We start from the raw sequence: 18,807 nt of genomic DNA on the forward strand, positions 1-18,807 counted from the left end.
TGCACCATAGAAAGCATTCTTTCTGGTTGTATCACAGCTTGGTATGGCTCCTATTCTGTCCAAGGAACTACTAAAGGTCATGAATGTAGCCCAATCCATCATGGAAACCAGCTTCCCATTCATTGATTCTAGCTACACTTCCCGCTGCCACGGCAAAACAGCCAGCATAATTAAAGACCCATGCATCCCAGACATTCTCTCTTCCACCTTCTTCCTTTGAAAAAGATACAAAAGTCTGAGGTCACGTACCACCCAACTCAAGAACAGTTTCTTCCCCACTGCTGTCAGACTTTTGAATGGACTTACCTTGCATTAAGTTGATCTTTCTCTACATCCTAGCTATGACTGTAATAGTACATTCTACACTCTCTCATTTCCTTCTCTATGAACGGTATGTTTTGTCTGTGTAGCGCGCAAGAAACAATATTTTTCTCTGTATGTTAATACATGTGACAATAATAAATCAAATCAAATCAATCCATCCAGGACAAAGCAGCCCACTTGATTGGCACCACATCTACAAACATTCAATCTCTCCACCACCGATGCTCAGTAGCAGCAGAGTGTACAATCCACAAGGTGCACTGCAGCAATACATCAAACATCCTTAGAGAGCACCTTCCAAACCCACAATCACTTCCATCTAGAAGGACAAAGTAGCAGATAAATGGAAGTACCACATGCAAGTTCCCCTCCAAGACACTCACCATCCTGACTTGGAAATATATCGCCATTCTTTCACAGTCGCTGGGTCAAAATCCTGGAATTCCACAGAATATGGACTGCATTGATTCAAGAAGGCAGCTCACCACCACCTTCTCAGGGGCAACTAGGAATGGGCAATAAATGCTGGCCAGTCAACAACACCCATGTCCCACGAATGAATAAAATCAAATAGACTAATATGTAGGGAGATGGGGAGAGATAATTATGATGAGAATTGATCAACTGGCATCAACCAGCTGGCCCTGCAGGGGCAAGAGAGCGGGAGAGATGACTGTGGCTGGTAATATACCAGTGATGGTGTATCCCTTTACAGGCCCAGTTTGGTCCTTCTCCAGTGTCTCCTCTTACAGTTCTCCCTGATCTCGTTGTCAGTTTTCATGCGGGTCCACTGTGGAATCGGCCGGTTCTGCTTCATCTTCTTAGCGAGGAATCGCTTGATCGTGAAGGTTTGGTTGGATGGCATGGCTGCACGTCCACTCTGGGAGGAGGGATTCTTCCTCCAGTGGGGAGGAGGGATCGCCCGCAGAGTGGCAGTGGACCTGCCCCCGCAACCAGAGATTCATCTGAACCCCCTCCTTCCCCCCGCAACCAGAGATCCATCTGAACTCCCCCCCTCAAACAACCAGCGATCCATCTGAGCCCCCTCCCTCTCCGGCAGACACCAGCAGAACGGTGTGAAACCCGGTCACTTTAGCCGTGGCTCCAAGTCTGTGGCCAGGAAGGCGCTGCAGGCTCTCGAAGGACTGAAGATGGTTGAGAAGGATGGTGGAGGGAGACCAGCGATCGAGGTAGGTTGGGGGTGTGCTCTACCAAGGGGGGCCTGCCTCCCAGGGGGTTCCGAAACGGGGGGAGGAGGGGCTGCCGGGGGGCCTGCCTTCCAGGGGGGTCCGATCCGGGGAGGGGTCAGGGGGCTCGGTCTGCTGGGGCGGTTAGTGGGGGGGGGAGGGAGGGGGGCGTCCTGCAAAGGATGGTCGACAAGGATGGTCTTCAGTGGTTCCCCTGCAGAATAGGAATCGGCTTCAGATTTTTATTTAGCAGGTCGCTTACAGCATGGATCCAGAACGGACCCGAAGACGGTAAAGTGGGATTTGGCAATAGAATTGTGCGTGCAGTTGTTAAATTGATTTAAATGCATGCTAATACATTTAAATCATCGGGCTGCCCAATTCAGGCGCAGACCAGACCCGCGCCCAAATCAAGTGCTGGTAAAGTTGCGATCTGCTCGGATTCAGGTGCAGATCGCATAAAAGGCTTGACACCTGAATTTACCGCAATTTCGCGCCATCGGGCCCTTAGAATTTGTTTGGGGAGAATTCTGCTCTTTGCTATAGCGTCACATTTGGTAAAATTGTCAAATTTTGAAATTTCACTCTACATTTCAATATCCAAGTTGACTTTATACGTCTAAACAAACAGTTGGCCTAGCACTGATGCTTAGGTGAACATCCTCCAGTTTGAAAACAATTAGCACAACTCACTGTTTTGAGTCCTTAAACCAATCTTTTATCCAAGCTGATACAGACCATCTTATTCCAGAAGGCCCAACTTTTCTAACCAGCCTTTAATCGGTACTTTGTCAAAAGCTTTCTTAACATTCATATAGACAGCATCCATTGCATTCCCTTCATTGGCCTTTTCTGTATTCAGCAAAGAATTCAATTAGGTTAGTCAAGCATTATCTGCCTTTAACACATTCTTATTGGCTAAAGATGTCCCACGCCTTTCAATGGAGTCTGAAGATAAATCTGAGTTGTGACTTGTAAAAAGGAGCTCATGTATAAGTTAAGTATTACGTTCATAGATTTTTTTCTGAAGACTTCATTCAACAGACCACAAAAATCTGGTGCCTTATATATCCAGTATAGATATTTTAAATGACATCTTTATACTTTTTATATTTACATTACATGAGTGGCATAGTGGATGACACAATGGTTTGCTTTGCTGCCTCACAGCGCCAGGACCAGGGTTTGAGTCCCAGCTTGGGTCACTGTCTGTGTGGTGTTTGCACATTCTCCCAGTGTCTGTGTGGGTTTCCTCTGGGTGTTCCGGTTTCCTCCCACAGTCCAAAGAAGTTTGCGTTAGGTGGATTGGCCATGCCAAATCGCCCCTTGGTGTTAGGGGGACTGGCTGGGGTGAATGCATGGAGTTGTGGGGATGAGGCCTGGATGGGATTGTGGTTGGTGCAGATTCAATGAGCCAAATGGCCTCCTTCTGAACTGTAGGATTCTAGGTTATCTGTGATTTAAAACCATATTGTTGTGCACCAAATTGCACTGGGTAATATTAGGATTATTCTCATCATCAAATTCTTAAAAGTGTGTAAATATGGGCTCCTTTTCATCCCATATATAAAAGATGAGGACCATTATCTTTTACATGGGTAGAAGTCCCATTGTCTCGTTGCTTCAGGCCATTGCTGTGACCTATCTCTCCTCTTGGCACCTCATTTTAAATTGTATTGATATTAATGAGAATGCTCGACATTCAGTTTGCATTTTTATTTATTCTTGAGCAGTTTTTTTCGCTTACGATACCCAGATGGTGCGAGCTAGCTGGCATATTGGTTTAACAGTTCATTAACTTCAACATTTCTCTTCAGAAATCCATTCATGAAAGAGCGAGGCTCCGGCTCCCAGAAAATGCTTTTCTGCTCCCTGCCACTTTCTTCAATTTGATGCTGGCAGAGTTCATCAATGTCCAGGATCAATAGGTACAGGAAGCTATGTAAAGGTCTGTGTAACGTCCTCAAAATATTCTAACACTAGCTATTATATAGTACACCTCCTATCCATCTGGTAAAATGTAGCAGGACTCAGGTACTGATGGAACAAGAGTGCTTTCAATAACACTGCTTGTCCAGAATCAACAAATTCTATATACAATCTGCACAGTTTGATTATCCACAGCAAGATGTTCCCAAAACTAAACTTACCAATAAATTAAGCACTTAAGAGACAACATAATTACACAGATTCATCAACTGTATTAAATTGTAATGGGAAAGAGAGAAAAAAAACCTCTACATTAAATAAGTAATAAACCCAAACGTACCAGGCTGTTGAAAATTAGAAATAATGTTTTCTGTTTCAGAATCCTAATCTTTTCCTTTTCATAAATTCTAATGAAAGTCAGTTTATTAAGGCTTTGTAAATTAATTTGTCTTCCAAACAGAAGCGTAAATAAAATACCACTTTGCTGGCGCCTCTAATTAGATGAGCACACTTGCTCAGGGAATACAATTCTTTCAAAATCTATTAGTATGTCTGCAGTTCTAATTGTTCATATTAGTGCTTTAGTTTTTACACCAGCTGTCCTGAAAGCAGTAAAATTGGATTCTTTGGACGCTCTGACCTATATTGATCAACCATTGTATGGTTGTAATATAGCTAAAGTACACATACAAGGAAATGAAGCATTCTGAAAAATGTATCAGCACTGAGAGTGGAAGATCCTCAGGCTCACTCATAAATAATGTTTCTGCCTTTTGAAGATAAGCTCCAGTCAGGTACCATCCTCTTCATCTTCAATCCTAATCAAGGAGTAAAAATGTGTAGATGCTGGCCGAAAAAGGGATTCAAATCAATGGTGTGTTAGTTTAAATACCCCACCATATGCTTAGAATTATCCTTCAGGAGAGTTTATACAGATGTACAAAGAAATCAGGAGCAGGAGTAGGCCACTCGGCCCCTTGAGTCAGCACTGTCATTCAATAAGAACACAGCTAATCTAATTTTAACCTCAACTTCACATCCCCAATAGCCTTTGCACCATTATTTATCATGCATCTTCTGCCTGAAAAGATATTCAAAGGTATTGCCTCAACCACCTTTTGAGAAAGAGATTTCCAAAGTCTCACAACTCTCTGATAAGGTAGATGTTGAACAGATGTTTTGCTTTGTGGGACAGTCTACAACAAGAGGTCATAGGTAGGTTCAAAACTGAGATGAGTAGAAACTACTTCACAGAATACGACAGTGCAAAACAGTCCTTTGATTCATCGAGTCCGCACCAATGCCTGAACTGCCCACCTAATCCCAGTTGCCAGCACTTGGCCCATAGCCTTGAATGTTACGTGTGCCAAGTACTCAACCAGGTGCTTTTTAAAAGATGTGAGGCATCCCCCTTCCACCACCCTCCCAGGCAGCGCATTCCAGACCGTCACCACCCTCTGGGTAAAAAAGTTTTTCCTCAAATCCCCCCTAAACCTCCCACCCCTCCCTTTTAACTCATGTCCCCTCGTAACTGACCCTTCAACTGGGGGAAACAACTGCTCCCTATCCACCCTGTCCATGCTCCTCATAATCTTGAACATCTCAATCAGGTCGCCCCTTAGTCTTCTCTGTTCCAGAGAAAACAATCCAAGCCTATCCAACCTCTCTTTATAACTTAAAATGTTCCATCCCAGGCAGAATCCTGGTAAATCTTCTCTGCACCCTTTCCAGTGCGATCACAGCTTTCCTATAATGTGGCGACTACAACTGCACACAAACTCCAGCTGTGGCCTCACCAAAGTTCCATACAACTCCGTCATGACCTCTCTTCCTTTGTAACCTATACCCCGATTGATAAAGGTGAGTGTGCCATATGCCTTTTTCACCATCCTATTAACCTACCTTTCTGCCTTCAGAGATCTATGCACAAACACACCAAGGTTCCTTTCTTCCTCGGAACTTCACAGCGTCATATATTTCATACTGTACTTCCTTGTTAAAATACTTCTTCCAGAGTGTATCACCTCACACTTTTCAGGGTTAAATTCCATCTGCCACTTTTCTGCCCATTTGACCATCTTGTCTATATCTTCCTGTAACCCAAGACACCCAACTTCACTGTTAACCACCCGGCCAATCTTTGCTTCATTGGCAAACTTACTGATCCTACCCCCATAGTCATCTATGTCATTGATATAAATGACAAACAATTGGGGGCCCAGCACAGACCCCTGTGGTACACCACTGGTTACTGGCCTCCAGTCATTAAAGCAGCCGTCCGTCATTACCTATCGCTAAGCCAATTATGAATCCACCTTATCAAATCACCCTGTCTCACGTGTGCATTTGCCTTCTTAAGTCTCCCATGTCAAAGGCTTTGCCGAAATCTATGCAAACTACAACTGCACTACCCTCATCTACACACTTGGTTACATGCTCAGAAAATTCAATCAGATTTGTTAGGCTTGACCCCCTCTGACAAACCATGCTGATTATCCCTGATCAAACCTTGCCCCTCCAAATGGAGATGGGTTCTTTGCTTTAGAATCTTCTCCGGTAGTTTTCCAACCGTAGAGATGAAGCTCACTGGTCTATAGTTCCCTCACTTGTCTCTATAACTTTTCTTAAATAGCGGGACCACATTCTCCATTCCTCTGGCACCTCCCTGGTGTGGAGATGTCGGTGAGCATAGTAAGAATCTCACAGTACCAAGTTAAAGTCCAACAGGTTTATTTGCTAGCACAAGCCACTAGCTTTTGGAGCGCTGCTCCTTTGTCAGATAAGTGGGAGTTCTGTTCACAAACAGGGCATATAAAGACACAAACTCAATGTACAAAATAATGGTTGGAATGCGATTCTTTACAGGTAATCAAGTCTTAAAGTTACTGACAATGTGAGTGGAGAGAGGATTAAGCACAGGTTAAAGAGATGTGTTTTGTCTCTAACCAAGACAGTTAGTGAGATTTTGCAAGCCCAGGCAAGTTGTGAGGATTACAGATAGTCTGACATGAACCCAAGATCCCGGTTGAGGCCAACCTCATGTGTGTGGAACTTGGCTATCAGTCTCTGCTCAGCAACTCTGCGTTGTTGTATGTCATGAAGGCTACCTTAGAGAATGCTTATCCGAAGATCAGAGGCCGAATGTCCATGACCACTGAAGTGTTCCCCAACAAGAAGAGAACACTCTTGCCTGGTGATTGTCATGCGGTGTTCATTCATCATTGTCGTAGCATCTGCATGGTCTCCCCAACGTACTATGCCTCGGGACACCCTTTCCTGCAGCCTATCATGTAGACAATGTTGGCTGAGTTGCAAGTGTATGTATCATGTGGATAGCGTTCTCATCTGAGATAATGGTGTCCGTATCGATGATGATCCAGCACGTCTTGCAGAGGTTGCCGTGGCAGGGTTGTATGGTGTCGTGGTCACTGTTCTCCTGAAGGCTGGGTAGTTTGCTGTGGACAATGGTGTGTTTGAGGTTGTGCGGTTGTTTGAAGGCAAGAAATGGGGGGTGTGGGGATGGCCTTGGCAAGATATTCGTCTTCATCAATGACATGTCAAAGGCTCCGGAGAAGAAATTGTAGCTTCTCCGCTCCAGGGAAGTACTGGACGACGAAGGGTACCTGTCCACCTTGTCCTGTGTTTATCTTCTGAGGAGGTCGGTGCAATTTTTAGCTGTGGCATGTCAGAACTATCGATCGATGAGTCGAGTGCCATATCCTGTTCTTATGAGGGCATCTTTCAGCATCTGGAGGTGTCTGCTGCAATCCTCCTCATCTGAGCAGATTCTGTGTATACAGAGGGCTTGTCTGTAGGGGATGGTTTCTTTAATGTGTTTAGGGTGGAAGCTGGAGAAGTGGAGCTTTGTGAGGTTATCCATGGGCTTGCGGTTCAGTGAAGTGCTGAGGTGACCGTCCTTGATGGAGATGCATGTGTCCAAGAATGCAAGCGATTCCAGAGACTGGTCCACGGTGGATGGAACTTGTTGATGTCATCATATAATTGTTTCAGTGATTGTTCATCATGAGTCCAAAGGAAGAAAATGTCATCGATGTATCTATTGTGTAGCATCAGTTGAAGGTCCTGTGCAGTGAAGAGATCTTGTTCGAACCTGTGCATGAAGATGTTGACATATTGAGGTGCGAATTTGGTCCCCATGGCTGTTCCGTGTGTCTGGATGAAGAACTGGTTGTTGAAGGTGGAGACATTGTGGTCCAGGATGAAGCGGATGAGTTGTAAAATTGCTTCTGGAGATTGGCAGTTGTTGGCGTTGAGTACTGAGACAGTTGCAACAATGCCATCGTCGTGGGGAATGCTGGTGTAGAGTACTGAGACATCCATTGTGACAAGGAGTGCTCCTGGTTCAACTGCTCCATGTGTACTGAGTTTCTGTAGGAAGTCCAACAAAAACTGGGGTTCCAGAGACGAATTAAAAATTTGCATCAGAACCCCTGAAATTTCCTCTCTTGCCTCCCACAACAGCCTGGGACACAATCCATCCTGACCTGGAGATTTGTCCATTTTTAAGCCCACCAATACTTCCAATACCTTGTCATTCCCTATGACAATTTGCTCTAGAACCTCACAGTTTCTCTCCCTAAGTTCCATAATTACCTCCTCATTCTCACGGGTGAAGACAGATGTGAAATATTCATTTAACACCCTGTCACTGTCCTCTGCCTCTGCCCACAGATTTCTCTCAGAAGGTTGTGAATCTGTGAAACTCGCTGCTTGAGAGTGCAGCTGAGGCAGAATCAATCAACAGTTTCAGCAAAGAAATAATTGCATTTCTGATGAAAAACAGGATAAAGTGCTAGTAGGAGCAGACAGGAAAGTGGAGTTGAGACCAGGATAAGATCAGCCATGATTATGTTCAATGGCAGAGTGGGCTCTAAGTGCTGAATTGCCTAATCTGACTCCTAATTCCTAAGTTCCTCCGCCTTAAATGGGCACCCCCTTATTTTTAAATGGTGGTCCCTAGTTCTAGATTTTCCCACAAGGGGGAAATTCGACATCCACATTTTCAAGTCCCCTCAGGATCTTATGGATGGGATTTTACAGCCTCGCTCAACCCAAGACTGGAAAATCCCGCCCAAGGTCAACGGACGTTCCCATTGTCTGAACCTCACCCACTCCAATTCCCATGGTGGGCGGCTCAGTAGAATTCCAGCATATATGTTTCAATGAAACCGCCTCTTAACTCTTCTAAACTCCAGTGGATACATGCCTAGCCTAGCCAAAATTTCCTCATAATACAATCCACCTATTCCTGGTATTAATCTAGTAAGCCCTCTCTGAACTGCTTCAAATATATTTACATCTTTTCTGAAATAAGGAGACCACTGCTGGACACAGTATTCCAGATGTGTTCTCACTAATGTCCTTAATAATTAAAGCATAACCCCCTATTCTTGTCTTTAATTCTCTTGTATTAAACAATAACATTCTATCAGCTTTGTTAATTACTTGCAGAAACTGCATGCTAAGCCTTTGTGGTTCGTGCACTAGGATACCCAAATGCCTCTGCATCTCAGAGCTCTGCAGTCTCTCACCAGTAGATATGCTTTTCATTTGCCCTGTCAAAATTAACATCACATTTTCCCATATTACACTCCCATTTATCTGATCTTTATCCACTCTTCTAACCTATCTATACCACTTGTGGCCTTCTTACGTCCTCTTTGAAACTTACTGTCCTACTTATACTAGTTTCATGGCAATGTTAGCAACCGTACCATCATCCCTTCATCCAAATCATTTATATAATTGTAGTGAGTTGAGGCCACAACATTGGTCCTTGTGGAACACCATCTTCACATTCTGCCAACCAGAAAATTACCTTCATAAATGCCTAGTCTCTGTTTCATGTCAGCCAGCCAAGCTTCTATCCATGCCAATATATTACCCCCTACACCATGAGCTTTAATTTTCCGCAATAACCTTCATTATTGCACTTTATCCATATCTTCTGAAAATCTAAGTATAGCACAGCTGGTTTCCCTTTATCAACAACATCTATTACTTCTTCAAAGAAATCCAATAAATTGGGTAAACATGATTTCCCTTTCACAAAACCATGTTGACTCTGCCTGATTACCTTCAATTAATCTAAGTGCCTGTTGTAACATCTTTAATAATAACATCTAGCATTATCTCTATGACAGGTGTTAAGCTAACTGGCAGGTTTCCTGCTTTTTGTCTCTCTCCTATTTTGAACAAAGGAATTTGGTTAGCTGTTTTCCAATCTAATGGAACTTCCCTCAAATCTAGTGAATTTTGGAAACTTAAAATTAACACATCAACTATCTCACTAGCTAATTCTTTTAAGACCCCAGGAGGAAATCTATTAGGATCCAGGGACTCATCAAACCGCAGTTTCAACAATTTAAGTACCACTTTCCCGGTGATTGTAATTTTCTGAGCTCTTGCCTCCCTATTTCCTGATTTAACACCATTTTTTGGGAGATTTTACTTATATCGTCTCTTGTGAAGACCTATTCATCTACCACCTCCGGATTTTCAATTATTAACTCCCCAGACTTACTTTGTTAACTCTTTTCTTATCTAAATATCTCCAAAAGCTCGCACTATCTGTTTTCATATTTCTAGTTACCTTTCTCACACACTCTATTTCCTCCTTATATATCTTTTAGTCATTCTTTACTGTTTTCCATATTCTGTTTAATCCACTGACCTGCTACACATCTTAGCACAATTATATGCTTTTACATTAAGTGTGATACTATCTTTTTAGTTAGTCATTAATGGTGGATGGTTCCTTGAAATTTTACTTTCTTGTTGGAATGTATCCTGTGTATTCTGAAATATCCCCTTAAATATCTGTCATTGTATCACTATTTGACCTAGTCCTTAACCAAATTTGCCAGTTCAATTAAGCTACCTTGGCTTTCATGCCCTCATAATTGCCTTTATTTAAGTTTAAAATACTAGTCTTTGACTCTTCTCTCCTTCAAACTGAATGTTAAACTCAATCATATTATGGTCACTGACACCTAGGGACATGATCACTATGAGGTCATTAGTTAATCCTATCTCATTGTACAATACCAGGTCCAGCCTATAACCTGGTTGGTTCTAGAATGTTCTGATCTAGGAAATAATCCCAAAAAATGTTCTGTGAATTTGTCATCTATGCTACTTTTGCTTATCTGATTATTCCAGTCGAAATGTAGATTAAAATCCTCCATGATAATTGCCTTTCTGACAAGTTTCCACTTTTTCTTCTTTGATACCCCATGTGATTACTATTAGGGGGCCTGTACACCACTTCCACAACTAATTTCTTGCTTTATCATTTCATATCACTACCCAAACCACTCCTATGTCCTAGTTTCCTGAACTTAGGTCATCTCTCTCCATTGTGCCAATGTCATCATCTTTAAGTAACAGAACCACCCTTCCATTTTTTTTGCTAACTTCCTAACCTTTGTAGAAGTCACATACCCTTCAATGCTTATGTCCCAATTTATGCCATCCTGCAGCCATGTTTCTGTAGTCACAATTAGGTCATGCTTATTTATGTCTAATTACACTATCAGTTTTTCTGTTTTATGTACATTCAAATATGTTTTACATTTTGCACTTTTATTATTTTTGTAGCCTCTAGTTTTATCTATTGATTTACCCTCAGAATTATACTCCATGTCCCTTCCTGTCACAATCTGTTTATCATTTCCTATATTAATACATTCTTCTTTCCCTTGTCTCCACTCTTTGATAAACCACGTGGCACATTTGATCCCTTGCCACCACTACTTAGTTTAAAAGCCTCTTTACTTCCCTAATTATGCAGTTTTCAAGAACACTGGCCTCAGCATGGTTCAGGTATGGACCACATTTTCCCTGATACTCGTGCCAGTGCCTCACAAACTGGAACCCATTTCTCCCACACAAGCCTTTGAGCCACCTATTCCACTTTCTAATTTTATGCACCCTTTTCCAATTTGCATGTGACTCTGAGCCAAAGTGTAACAACTTTAATCAGGCAATTGAAGTGGGCCTGTTTGAGTATGAACTCCCTGATTAAGGGCTAAATTGATGGGTCTATCAGGGAACCTCTTGCCTTGTACGTAGCCAGGAGTGTCAGTTCCTCTGGGACTCCTAGTGTAGTCTGCGAACTGAAAGCACTCTGTATGCTGTCATCAGACTTATAAATAAAGGGATTTTGGTGAAGGGACTTCTGCCTCCGAGGACTTATTACACAAAGCTCCTTAAGCTGCAAACACTTAAGGCAAATGTGTTTGCCATGGATCACACCCAGCATCCAGAAGCTCCCACATGCTGCAACTTGACACATCATCTGTCCTACCCTCCTGAATGTGTTTTAATTAATTACTTAATTATATTATTCACTTATTTATGCTGCTTTTTTAATACATTTATTAACTTTACCACTGGTTTGTATATAGTTTATGAACCTTAGGACTGGAACAAACCATGACCACTTACCTGATACTCAGCAAATAGCCAGCTCCTTTCCCTTTAGTAGAGTAAGAACCAATTTCTTACAGGGTGGCAAAGATATAAAAAGTAAAAGGGAACAAATATCACCTTCACCCCCTCCCCCATTGAACTCCCCCACTCAACAAACTCTAAGGTATGCAGTTCAAGTTAAAATTTTAAAGCTTATTTTTATTAGTCACAAGTAGGCTTACATTAACACTGTAATGAAGTTACTGTGAAAATCCCCTAGTCACTACCCTCCAGCGCCTGTTTGGGTATGCTGAGGGAGAACAGCATGGCCAATACATCCAACCAGCACATCTTTCGGACTGTGGGAGGAAACTGGAGCACCTGGAAGAAACCCATGTATACACGGGGAGAATGTGCAAACTCCACACAGACAGTGACCCAAGCCAGGAATCAAATCCGGATCCCTGGCGCTATGAGGCAGCAGTGCTAACCACTGTACCTCCCTGCTGCCCCACTTAGTTCCTCAGCAGACCTTCCTAACTTTCATCCATATATCTTTTATTATTTTAGCCTGGGAGGGGATGGGTGTATTGATCCAGCCTGACTGAGACTTTCTTGTGCATTATCAAATACAAGCTAGCTAGTAGGTAAGGAAAACTGCCCACACCCAAAACTGTGGCATTCCTCAGGTAAGGAAGGAGCAGTGTTCAGAAAACATGTGATTCCAAATAAACATGTTGAACTTTAACCTGGTGTTGTGAGACTTCTTACTGTGCCCATCCCAGTCCAATGCCAGTATTTCCACATCATCTCTAACCTCATGTTACATATTCTAAATATATTGCTTATACTGTTCAGTAAAATATAATTTATTATATATCCTGTAATTAAGTAACACCTGCAATGTACACAAACATCAATATTTCTGAATATATTCAAATCAAATAATCAACAGAGGGAGAAACATATTTCCATTTCACTGTGGGACATCACAGGCTCTATGTCCTGTAAACAGAAGTGTCCAACTTGTTGCTGATTGATAGGGGCTTAGCAGACTTCATAAGAGTTCCCATCAGAGGACTGTCAGATCAAGTTTTACTCTTGATTTGCAACAGAATTCAACTGCTCTATGGATATTTTTTTCTAGCTTGCTGCTGGAATGTGATTGTGTAGGTCACTTTGACAGAATTGGGGTGGGGGAAAAGAGGAGAAGGAAGGGAAGAAGGCAATGGCATACCAAAGAACCACATCTCTTCTAAGTAATAGCAGTAGGTTTAGAGAAGGGCTGAAATTCCTCTAACCTTCTGGCTGAAGGAGGAAGCACTGGTAAAGTAAAAGGCAGACATAGACATGAGGTGAGGAGGAAAGAGACCTTTCCTTTAGGTACTGTAATCATTTTCAGCTAAAGAAAAATTCACTCTGCTTACAATGGCAAAACAACTAATCCAACCAGAAAATCACTAGAATTATAAGGCAATTGGCCAAATCATGTGACCTTCCTTGCTTATACAGGAGCACCCTCAGGTGGTTATCTTCAGTTCTCTTTTGTGTTTTTTTCTTGTTAACGTTCTCCCAGTCTACTCTCTTCTCAGTGTTGTTGACTGCTTATGGGGTTTTGATTGCATGGCATTATTTTGTTAGTTGGTGCTCATCCAAGTGGCTATTATTATGTGTGAGTGTTGACACTTTCACAGGCTATCCAACTGCATCGGTGGAACCCCAATCTTTTCCTTACCCGGTGTCTACATTTTCCAGCTGGATTGACTGTCCAGCAGCTGGGATTTGGCTTTTGCTTCCTCACTGATCCAAGAGCACTAGTCAGAATCAGCTAACTCCATGCATAACAGCACATAATTAAATTTAACTGTGATTCTTTGTGGCAGCAAGAGGAATTGTAAGCATAATGCATTGAAATTCATGTTCTTTTAATAACCTCAGTAATAAAAACTCAATAATAAAAAAAATAAAAAGTCAGGTGGAGGAGGGCGGAAAGGAGAGCAATAAAATGGAGAATGAGATGAAATGAAATTAAAGAAATGGAAGTGGGGTGAAAGTGAAGGGGAGAGTTCATGTTCTGAAGTGGTTAACTCCTTTTAAACTCTAAGGTTTTGATTCTTGTTAACCCTTTAGCAGCAATTCTATTTATATGTAAAATATTATTTTATTGTTAGTGTCACAAGTAAGCTTACATTCACACTGCAATGAAGCCATGGTGAAAATCACCTCATCGCCACACTCTGGCGCCTGTTTGAGTACAGTGAGGGAGAATTTAACATGGCCAATGCACCTAACCAGCACCTCTTTTGGACTGTGTGTGGGAGGAAACCGGAGCATCCGGAAAACACGGGGAAAACATGCAGACCGCACACAGACAGTGACCCAAGCCAGGAATCTGGCACTGTGAGGCAGCAGTGCAAACCAATGTGCCACTGTGCCGCCCACAAAAGTGATTGTCAGTAAAAATCAGAATGGCCCTGAGAGGGGTTGTTAGTTCCTCAGGGTTTAATCTAGCTAACCACTGGCTTATACACCCCATTGATCATGTTCTGCAACTCCCAGAGGATATATCTTATTGACATTTAATGTGCAAACATAAATTATTTTAATTGTCTTTATGTCTTTTGTGCTTGTAAATGTAAAAATTCTGAACGTTCAATAAAAATTCTAGTTACAAAACAGCATCGAAACACATTATGATTATCAATGAAATCTGTCACAAAGGTGGGGAGTGATTCTCCCACCCCACTGCGCTGATGTTTTAGCGCAGTGAGCCGAAGGATACAAGCAGTGGTCGACTGGTGGGTTTCATGCTGGGCGTCCGGCCCTGAGTACGTCTCCCAGCCTAAGTTTTTTGTGTCAATGAATCCACGCTGAAAATCAGTTAACGGACATTAGCAAGCGTTTACATATCTTATCCTCTGATTCGCGGATCCGCGACTAGAATCTTCGCCCCTTGCTAGCATCTCCCCCCCCACTGACACTGGTGGGGATTACAACTGCTGTATAGAAGTTGGAACCTGGCGTGTCAGGGTTGAACAGGGGTAAGGAGGTACGTTTATGGAGTTGCAGCTCCCGAAGTGCAGGGAAGATTGGAGGCAGGGCCTGGAAATTTTCTGCGTGCAGTGGTTGAGGGCCCTGGAGAGCTGGAAGTGCTGACCCCAGGCCCAGGGATGATCTGTGTAGTCTCCGTGGGGTGGGGTGGGGTCTTTTACTGACTGGTCAGGCTGCTGTCTGTAGCCAATTGGGCTGTTCCTTTGTTCACTCTGTGAGATTTGGTGAGGGACTGCATTGAGTGCTGGGGTTTTAGCAAATGTTGGTGGGGGGAAGGGGGGGCAGGGGAAGTGCACCATGTGCTACTTGAGGGCTAATCAGTTCAGGCAGTTGGTGCTCCAAGCAGGGGTGCTCTGGTTTACACAGACACTCATACTCATGTCCTCTGCATGAAGGGGAGTCCATCTTGTGATAAAAATAAGTCTGTCTCTGGCCCATGTCCCTGACCTAAAGGAATGCTGCAGTTGCACTAATGGCAATGGCTCAAGGGAGCACAATGGTCACGTCTGCACACCAACATGTGTGCTCCCCCTGCCTGCCATGTTAATGGTGCCAATGGCAGGCAATCTAATCAGGTGACATGTGACACCACAGATTGTATTGTGTTGCCAGTATCCACAAGTGAAGGTATAAGTCCTAGTGAAGGTTTGTGGAGGGGAAAGGAGGTGCTAGGATAGTTGCAAGTAATAACATGTACCTATCAATCTTTCTCTCTCCAACTCGCACCATGCAGAATGGATCTCAGTCTTCTCAAATTCGAGCTGGCCATCATGGTGGCGGCCTAGGAGAAGGAGTAGGAGGCAGCTCAGGAGGTAGAAAACATAGGGAGGTCACGCCAGAAGCTGCCAATGGCAGGACCTCAGCAAGGAAAGCAGAGGCTGTCGCTGATGGCCATGAAGTGGGAGAGCAGTCTCCCGCAAGGGCGGTCAGGTGAAAGTGGGTGCAGAGGCTTAGGCGGTACCGGACCAGAACATCATGCGAGGAGCTGTCAGAGGCCAATGAAGAGGCCGGCAATGTCCGTGCAGGGCTGAGGCCAGCAATGTCTATGGTAGGAGGACTTGTTTAGTGATCTCCCAGAGATGTGCACATGCACGGTATGCCCACTCAGCGTGCTGACTTCAGCCTCTTTAGCAGGAATAGTGTGACTCACGCTAGTGGCCCCTGCGGTGCACAGAGTGTGGGAGATTCATTTTGAAACTCCCACTGAAAAAGCCAATGTGACTTACTCCAGTTCTCATGCAAATTCAACACATAGAACATAGAACACTACAGCACAAACAGGCCCTTCGGCCCACAAGTTGCGCCGATCACATCCATACCTACCAAGCCATAGAACTATCTGTAACTTCCAATGCCATTAGATCCCATATACTCATTCAGAAGTCTTTTAACAGACCCCAGCGAGTTCGCCTCTACCACCGCCGATGGCAGCCGATTCCACTCACTCATCACCCTCTGAGTGAAAAACTTTCCCCTAACATCTCCTCTGTACTTGCTTCCCAGCACCTTAAACCTGTGTCCTCTCGTAGCGACAATTTCAGCCCTGGGAAATAGCCTCCAAGAATCCACCCTATCTATTCCTATCAACATTTTATAAACCTCTATCAGGTCACCTCTCAACCTTCGTCTCTCCAGGGAGAAGAGACCTAGCTCCCTCAACCTATCTTCATAAGGCATGCCTCCCAATCCAGGCAACATCCTTGTAAATCTCCTCTGCACCCTCTCAATAGCTTCCACATCCTTCCTGTAGTGAGGCAACCTGAACTGCGCACAGTACTCCAAGTGGGGTCTGACAAGGGTCCTATAAAGTTGCAGCATTACCTCCCGACTCCTAAACTCAATCCCTCGATTAATGAAGGCCAGTACACCATATGCCTTCTTGACCACATCTTCCACCCAAGAGGCCGATTTAAGAGTCCTATGGACCCGGACCCCAAGATCCTTCTGGTCTTCAACCCAGCTAAGACTCCTATCCTTGATATTGTACTCCTGCATCCCGTTGCTCCTGCCAAAATGGACCGCTACACTTGGAATTTTTTGGGAAAATATCTGTCACCACCACAAAGCGCAACAAAAACTAGGTAGCTGAAAACCAACAAAATTGTTTATTTGAATAAAGCTATATATGGGGCAGGACGATGAATGCCACCTCACTCCTTAAATCCCCAGGTGCCAACTGAGGAGCTGCCTCTCTCAGGCTTGCCGTCTGCATGCTTGGATCACACTCAACCACTGCTTCACATGCACCATGCGCTACCAGATCTCCCTCCCCCTTAAAGTTCCTTATTACCCTATTTATGAATAGGCAATTTACAACAATAAATAATTTTTTAAAAAATGGGGGTGGGGGGTTAACACAATAGGGTCTCTCAACATTTCAGTCTATTAGGAGAGTTCTGAATTCTCTGAAGCCTCAGGTCTCTAATCAGCTCTGCCTCAGTTCAGGCAGTGATGCCTTGAGCAGCAGTCACGTGGTTTGCAGTTTCAGAAGTTTTAGTGCCAACATCTGCTCCAGTTCCCACTGGAACAGCATGGGGCCTTCATATGGAGTAACAAGTCCCACTGAACTTGGCACTATTGGAGGAATGCTGATAGGTGCTGCTGGATCAGCCTGCTCCACTTGTACTATGTTAGTTTCTCTCTTCCCTGTGTGAGCTACACGGTTCCTTACTCTTCTTCCCTGGAAGTCAAGCAGATAGGATATAAGGCTTGTTTTGTTACGATCTTTCCGGGGATGTGGGCTGGACCAACCTTGAAGTTCAGGATGAATACTAAGTCATTTACCTTGAAGGATCCATCACCTTTAACAGAATCGTGGTACCTTTTTAATGCACCCTGTTTCACCTCGACTTTCTCGAAATTGGGAACACGAGGTAAAGTCTGCTCCAGAGGCACCCCCTCCACTGGTAGCACTTTGGGGGATACTCCCAAGTATCTTGCAGTGTTGTATTCTATGTATGGAGAATTTTAGCAAGCTTCAATCACAAGGGTGTAGCTAGCTGTTTTTTCATTGTGACTTGAATGTCTGGACAGCCATTCGAATTTTGGTGACAGGGTGCTGTGCAGACATGTTGTATTCCATTATTTTGTATAAAGTGCAGAAACTCCGCTCCTGATGGGTCCACGGTGGCACAGTGATTAGCACTGCTGCCTCACAGCACCAAGGACCTGGGTTTGATTCCCTGCTTGGATCACTGTCTGTGCGAAGTCTGCACGTTCTCCCCATGTCGTCATGGGTGTGCTCAGTTTCCTCCCACAATCTGAAAGATGTGCTGATTAGGTGCATTGGCCATGCTAAATTCTCCCCAAGGAGGTGCCAGAGTGTGGTGACTAGGGGCTTTTCAGAGTAATTTCACTGCAGTGCTAATGTAAGCCTATCTGTGACACTAATAAATAAACTTTAAAATCTGTAAAAGCAATGCTATTATCAGGAACAATAACTTCTGGCAGGCCATGTGATTGAAGGTTTGCTGTAGTTTCTCAACTTGCAGACGTTATTGTTATTCTCATTTTGTGAATATCAAACCAGTTGGAATGGGCATGAACAATTATTAAGAAGATAGTGCCCATAGAAGGATCTACAAAATCCACATACAACCATGCCAAAAGTCAGACAAGCCACTCTCACAGGTGCAAATGAGTCAACGGAGTCAGTGTTTGTTGCAATTGACATTGATCACAATGCCTGACCAGATTTTCAATATCCTTTTCAATGCTTGGCCACCAATATAATTTCTGTTGAGCATCTTCACTTAAATCTGGAAAATCTGAGCAGGTCTGGCAGCATCTGTAAGGAGAGAAAAGAGCTGGTGTTTCGAGTCCAGACGACCCTTTGTCAAAGCTTTGAAAAAGGATCATCTGGACTTGAAACATTAACTCTTTT

At 43.6% G+C, this 18,807-nt stretch overlaps 1 protein-coding gene across 1 annotated transcript; it reads right to left on the reverse strand.

The window, feature by feature from the left end:
• Positions 1-1,033: 1,033 nt before the first annotated feature.
• Positions 1,034-1,202, reverse strand: LOC145354707 (large ribosomal subunit protein eL39-like). The gene has a single exon (XM_080206159.1). The coding sequence runs from the start codon at positions 1,187-1,189 to the stop codon at positions 1,034-1,036; it is 156 nt and encodes a 51-aa protein (XP_080062285.1). The 5' UTR covers positions 1,190-1,202.
• Positions 1,203-18,807: the final 17,605 nt, after the last annotated feature.

Source organism: Carcharhinus amblyrhynchos, chromosome 18 (genome assembly GCF_965287045.1).
Source record: "Carcharhinus amblyrhynchos chromosome 18, sCarAmb.v2.hapA, whole genome shotgun sequence".
Taxonomy (NCBI): Eukaryota; Metazoa; Chordata; class Chondrichthyes; order Carcharhiniformes; family Carcharhinidae; genus Carcharhinus; species Carcharhinus amblyrhynchos.

Coding starts and splice junctions, on each gene's coding strand:
- LOC145354707 (XM_080206159.1), bottom strand. CDS start 1,189: ATGCCATCCAACCAAACCTTCACGATCAAGCGATTCCTCGCTAAGAAG.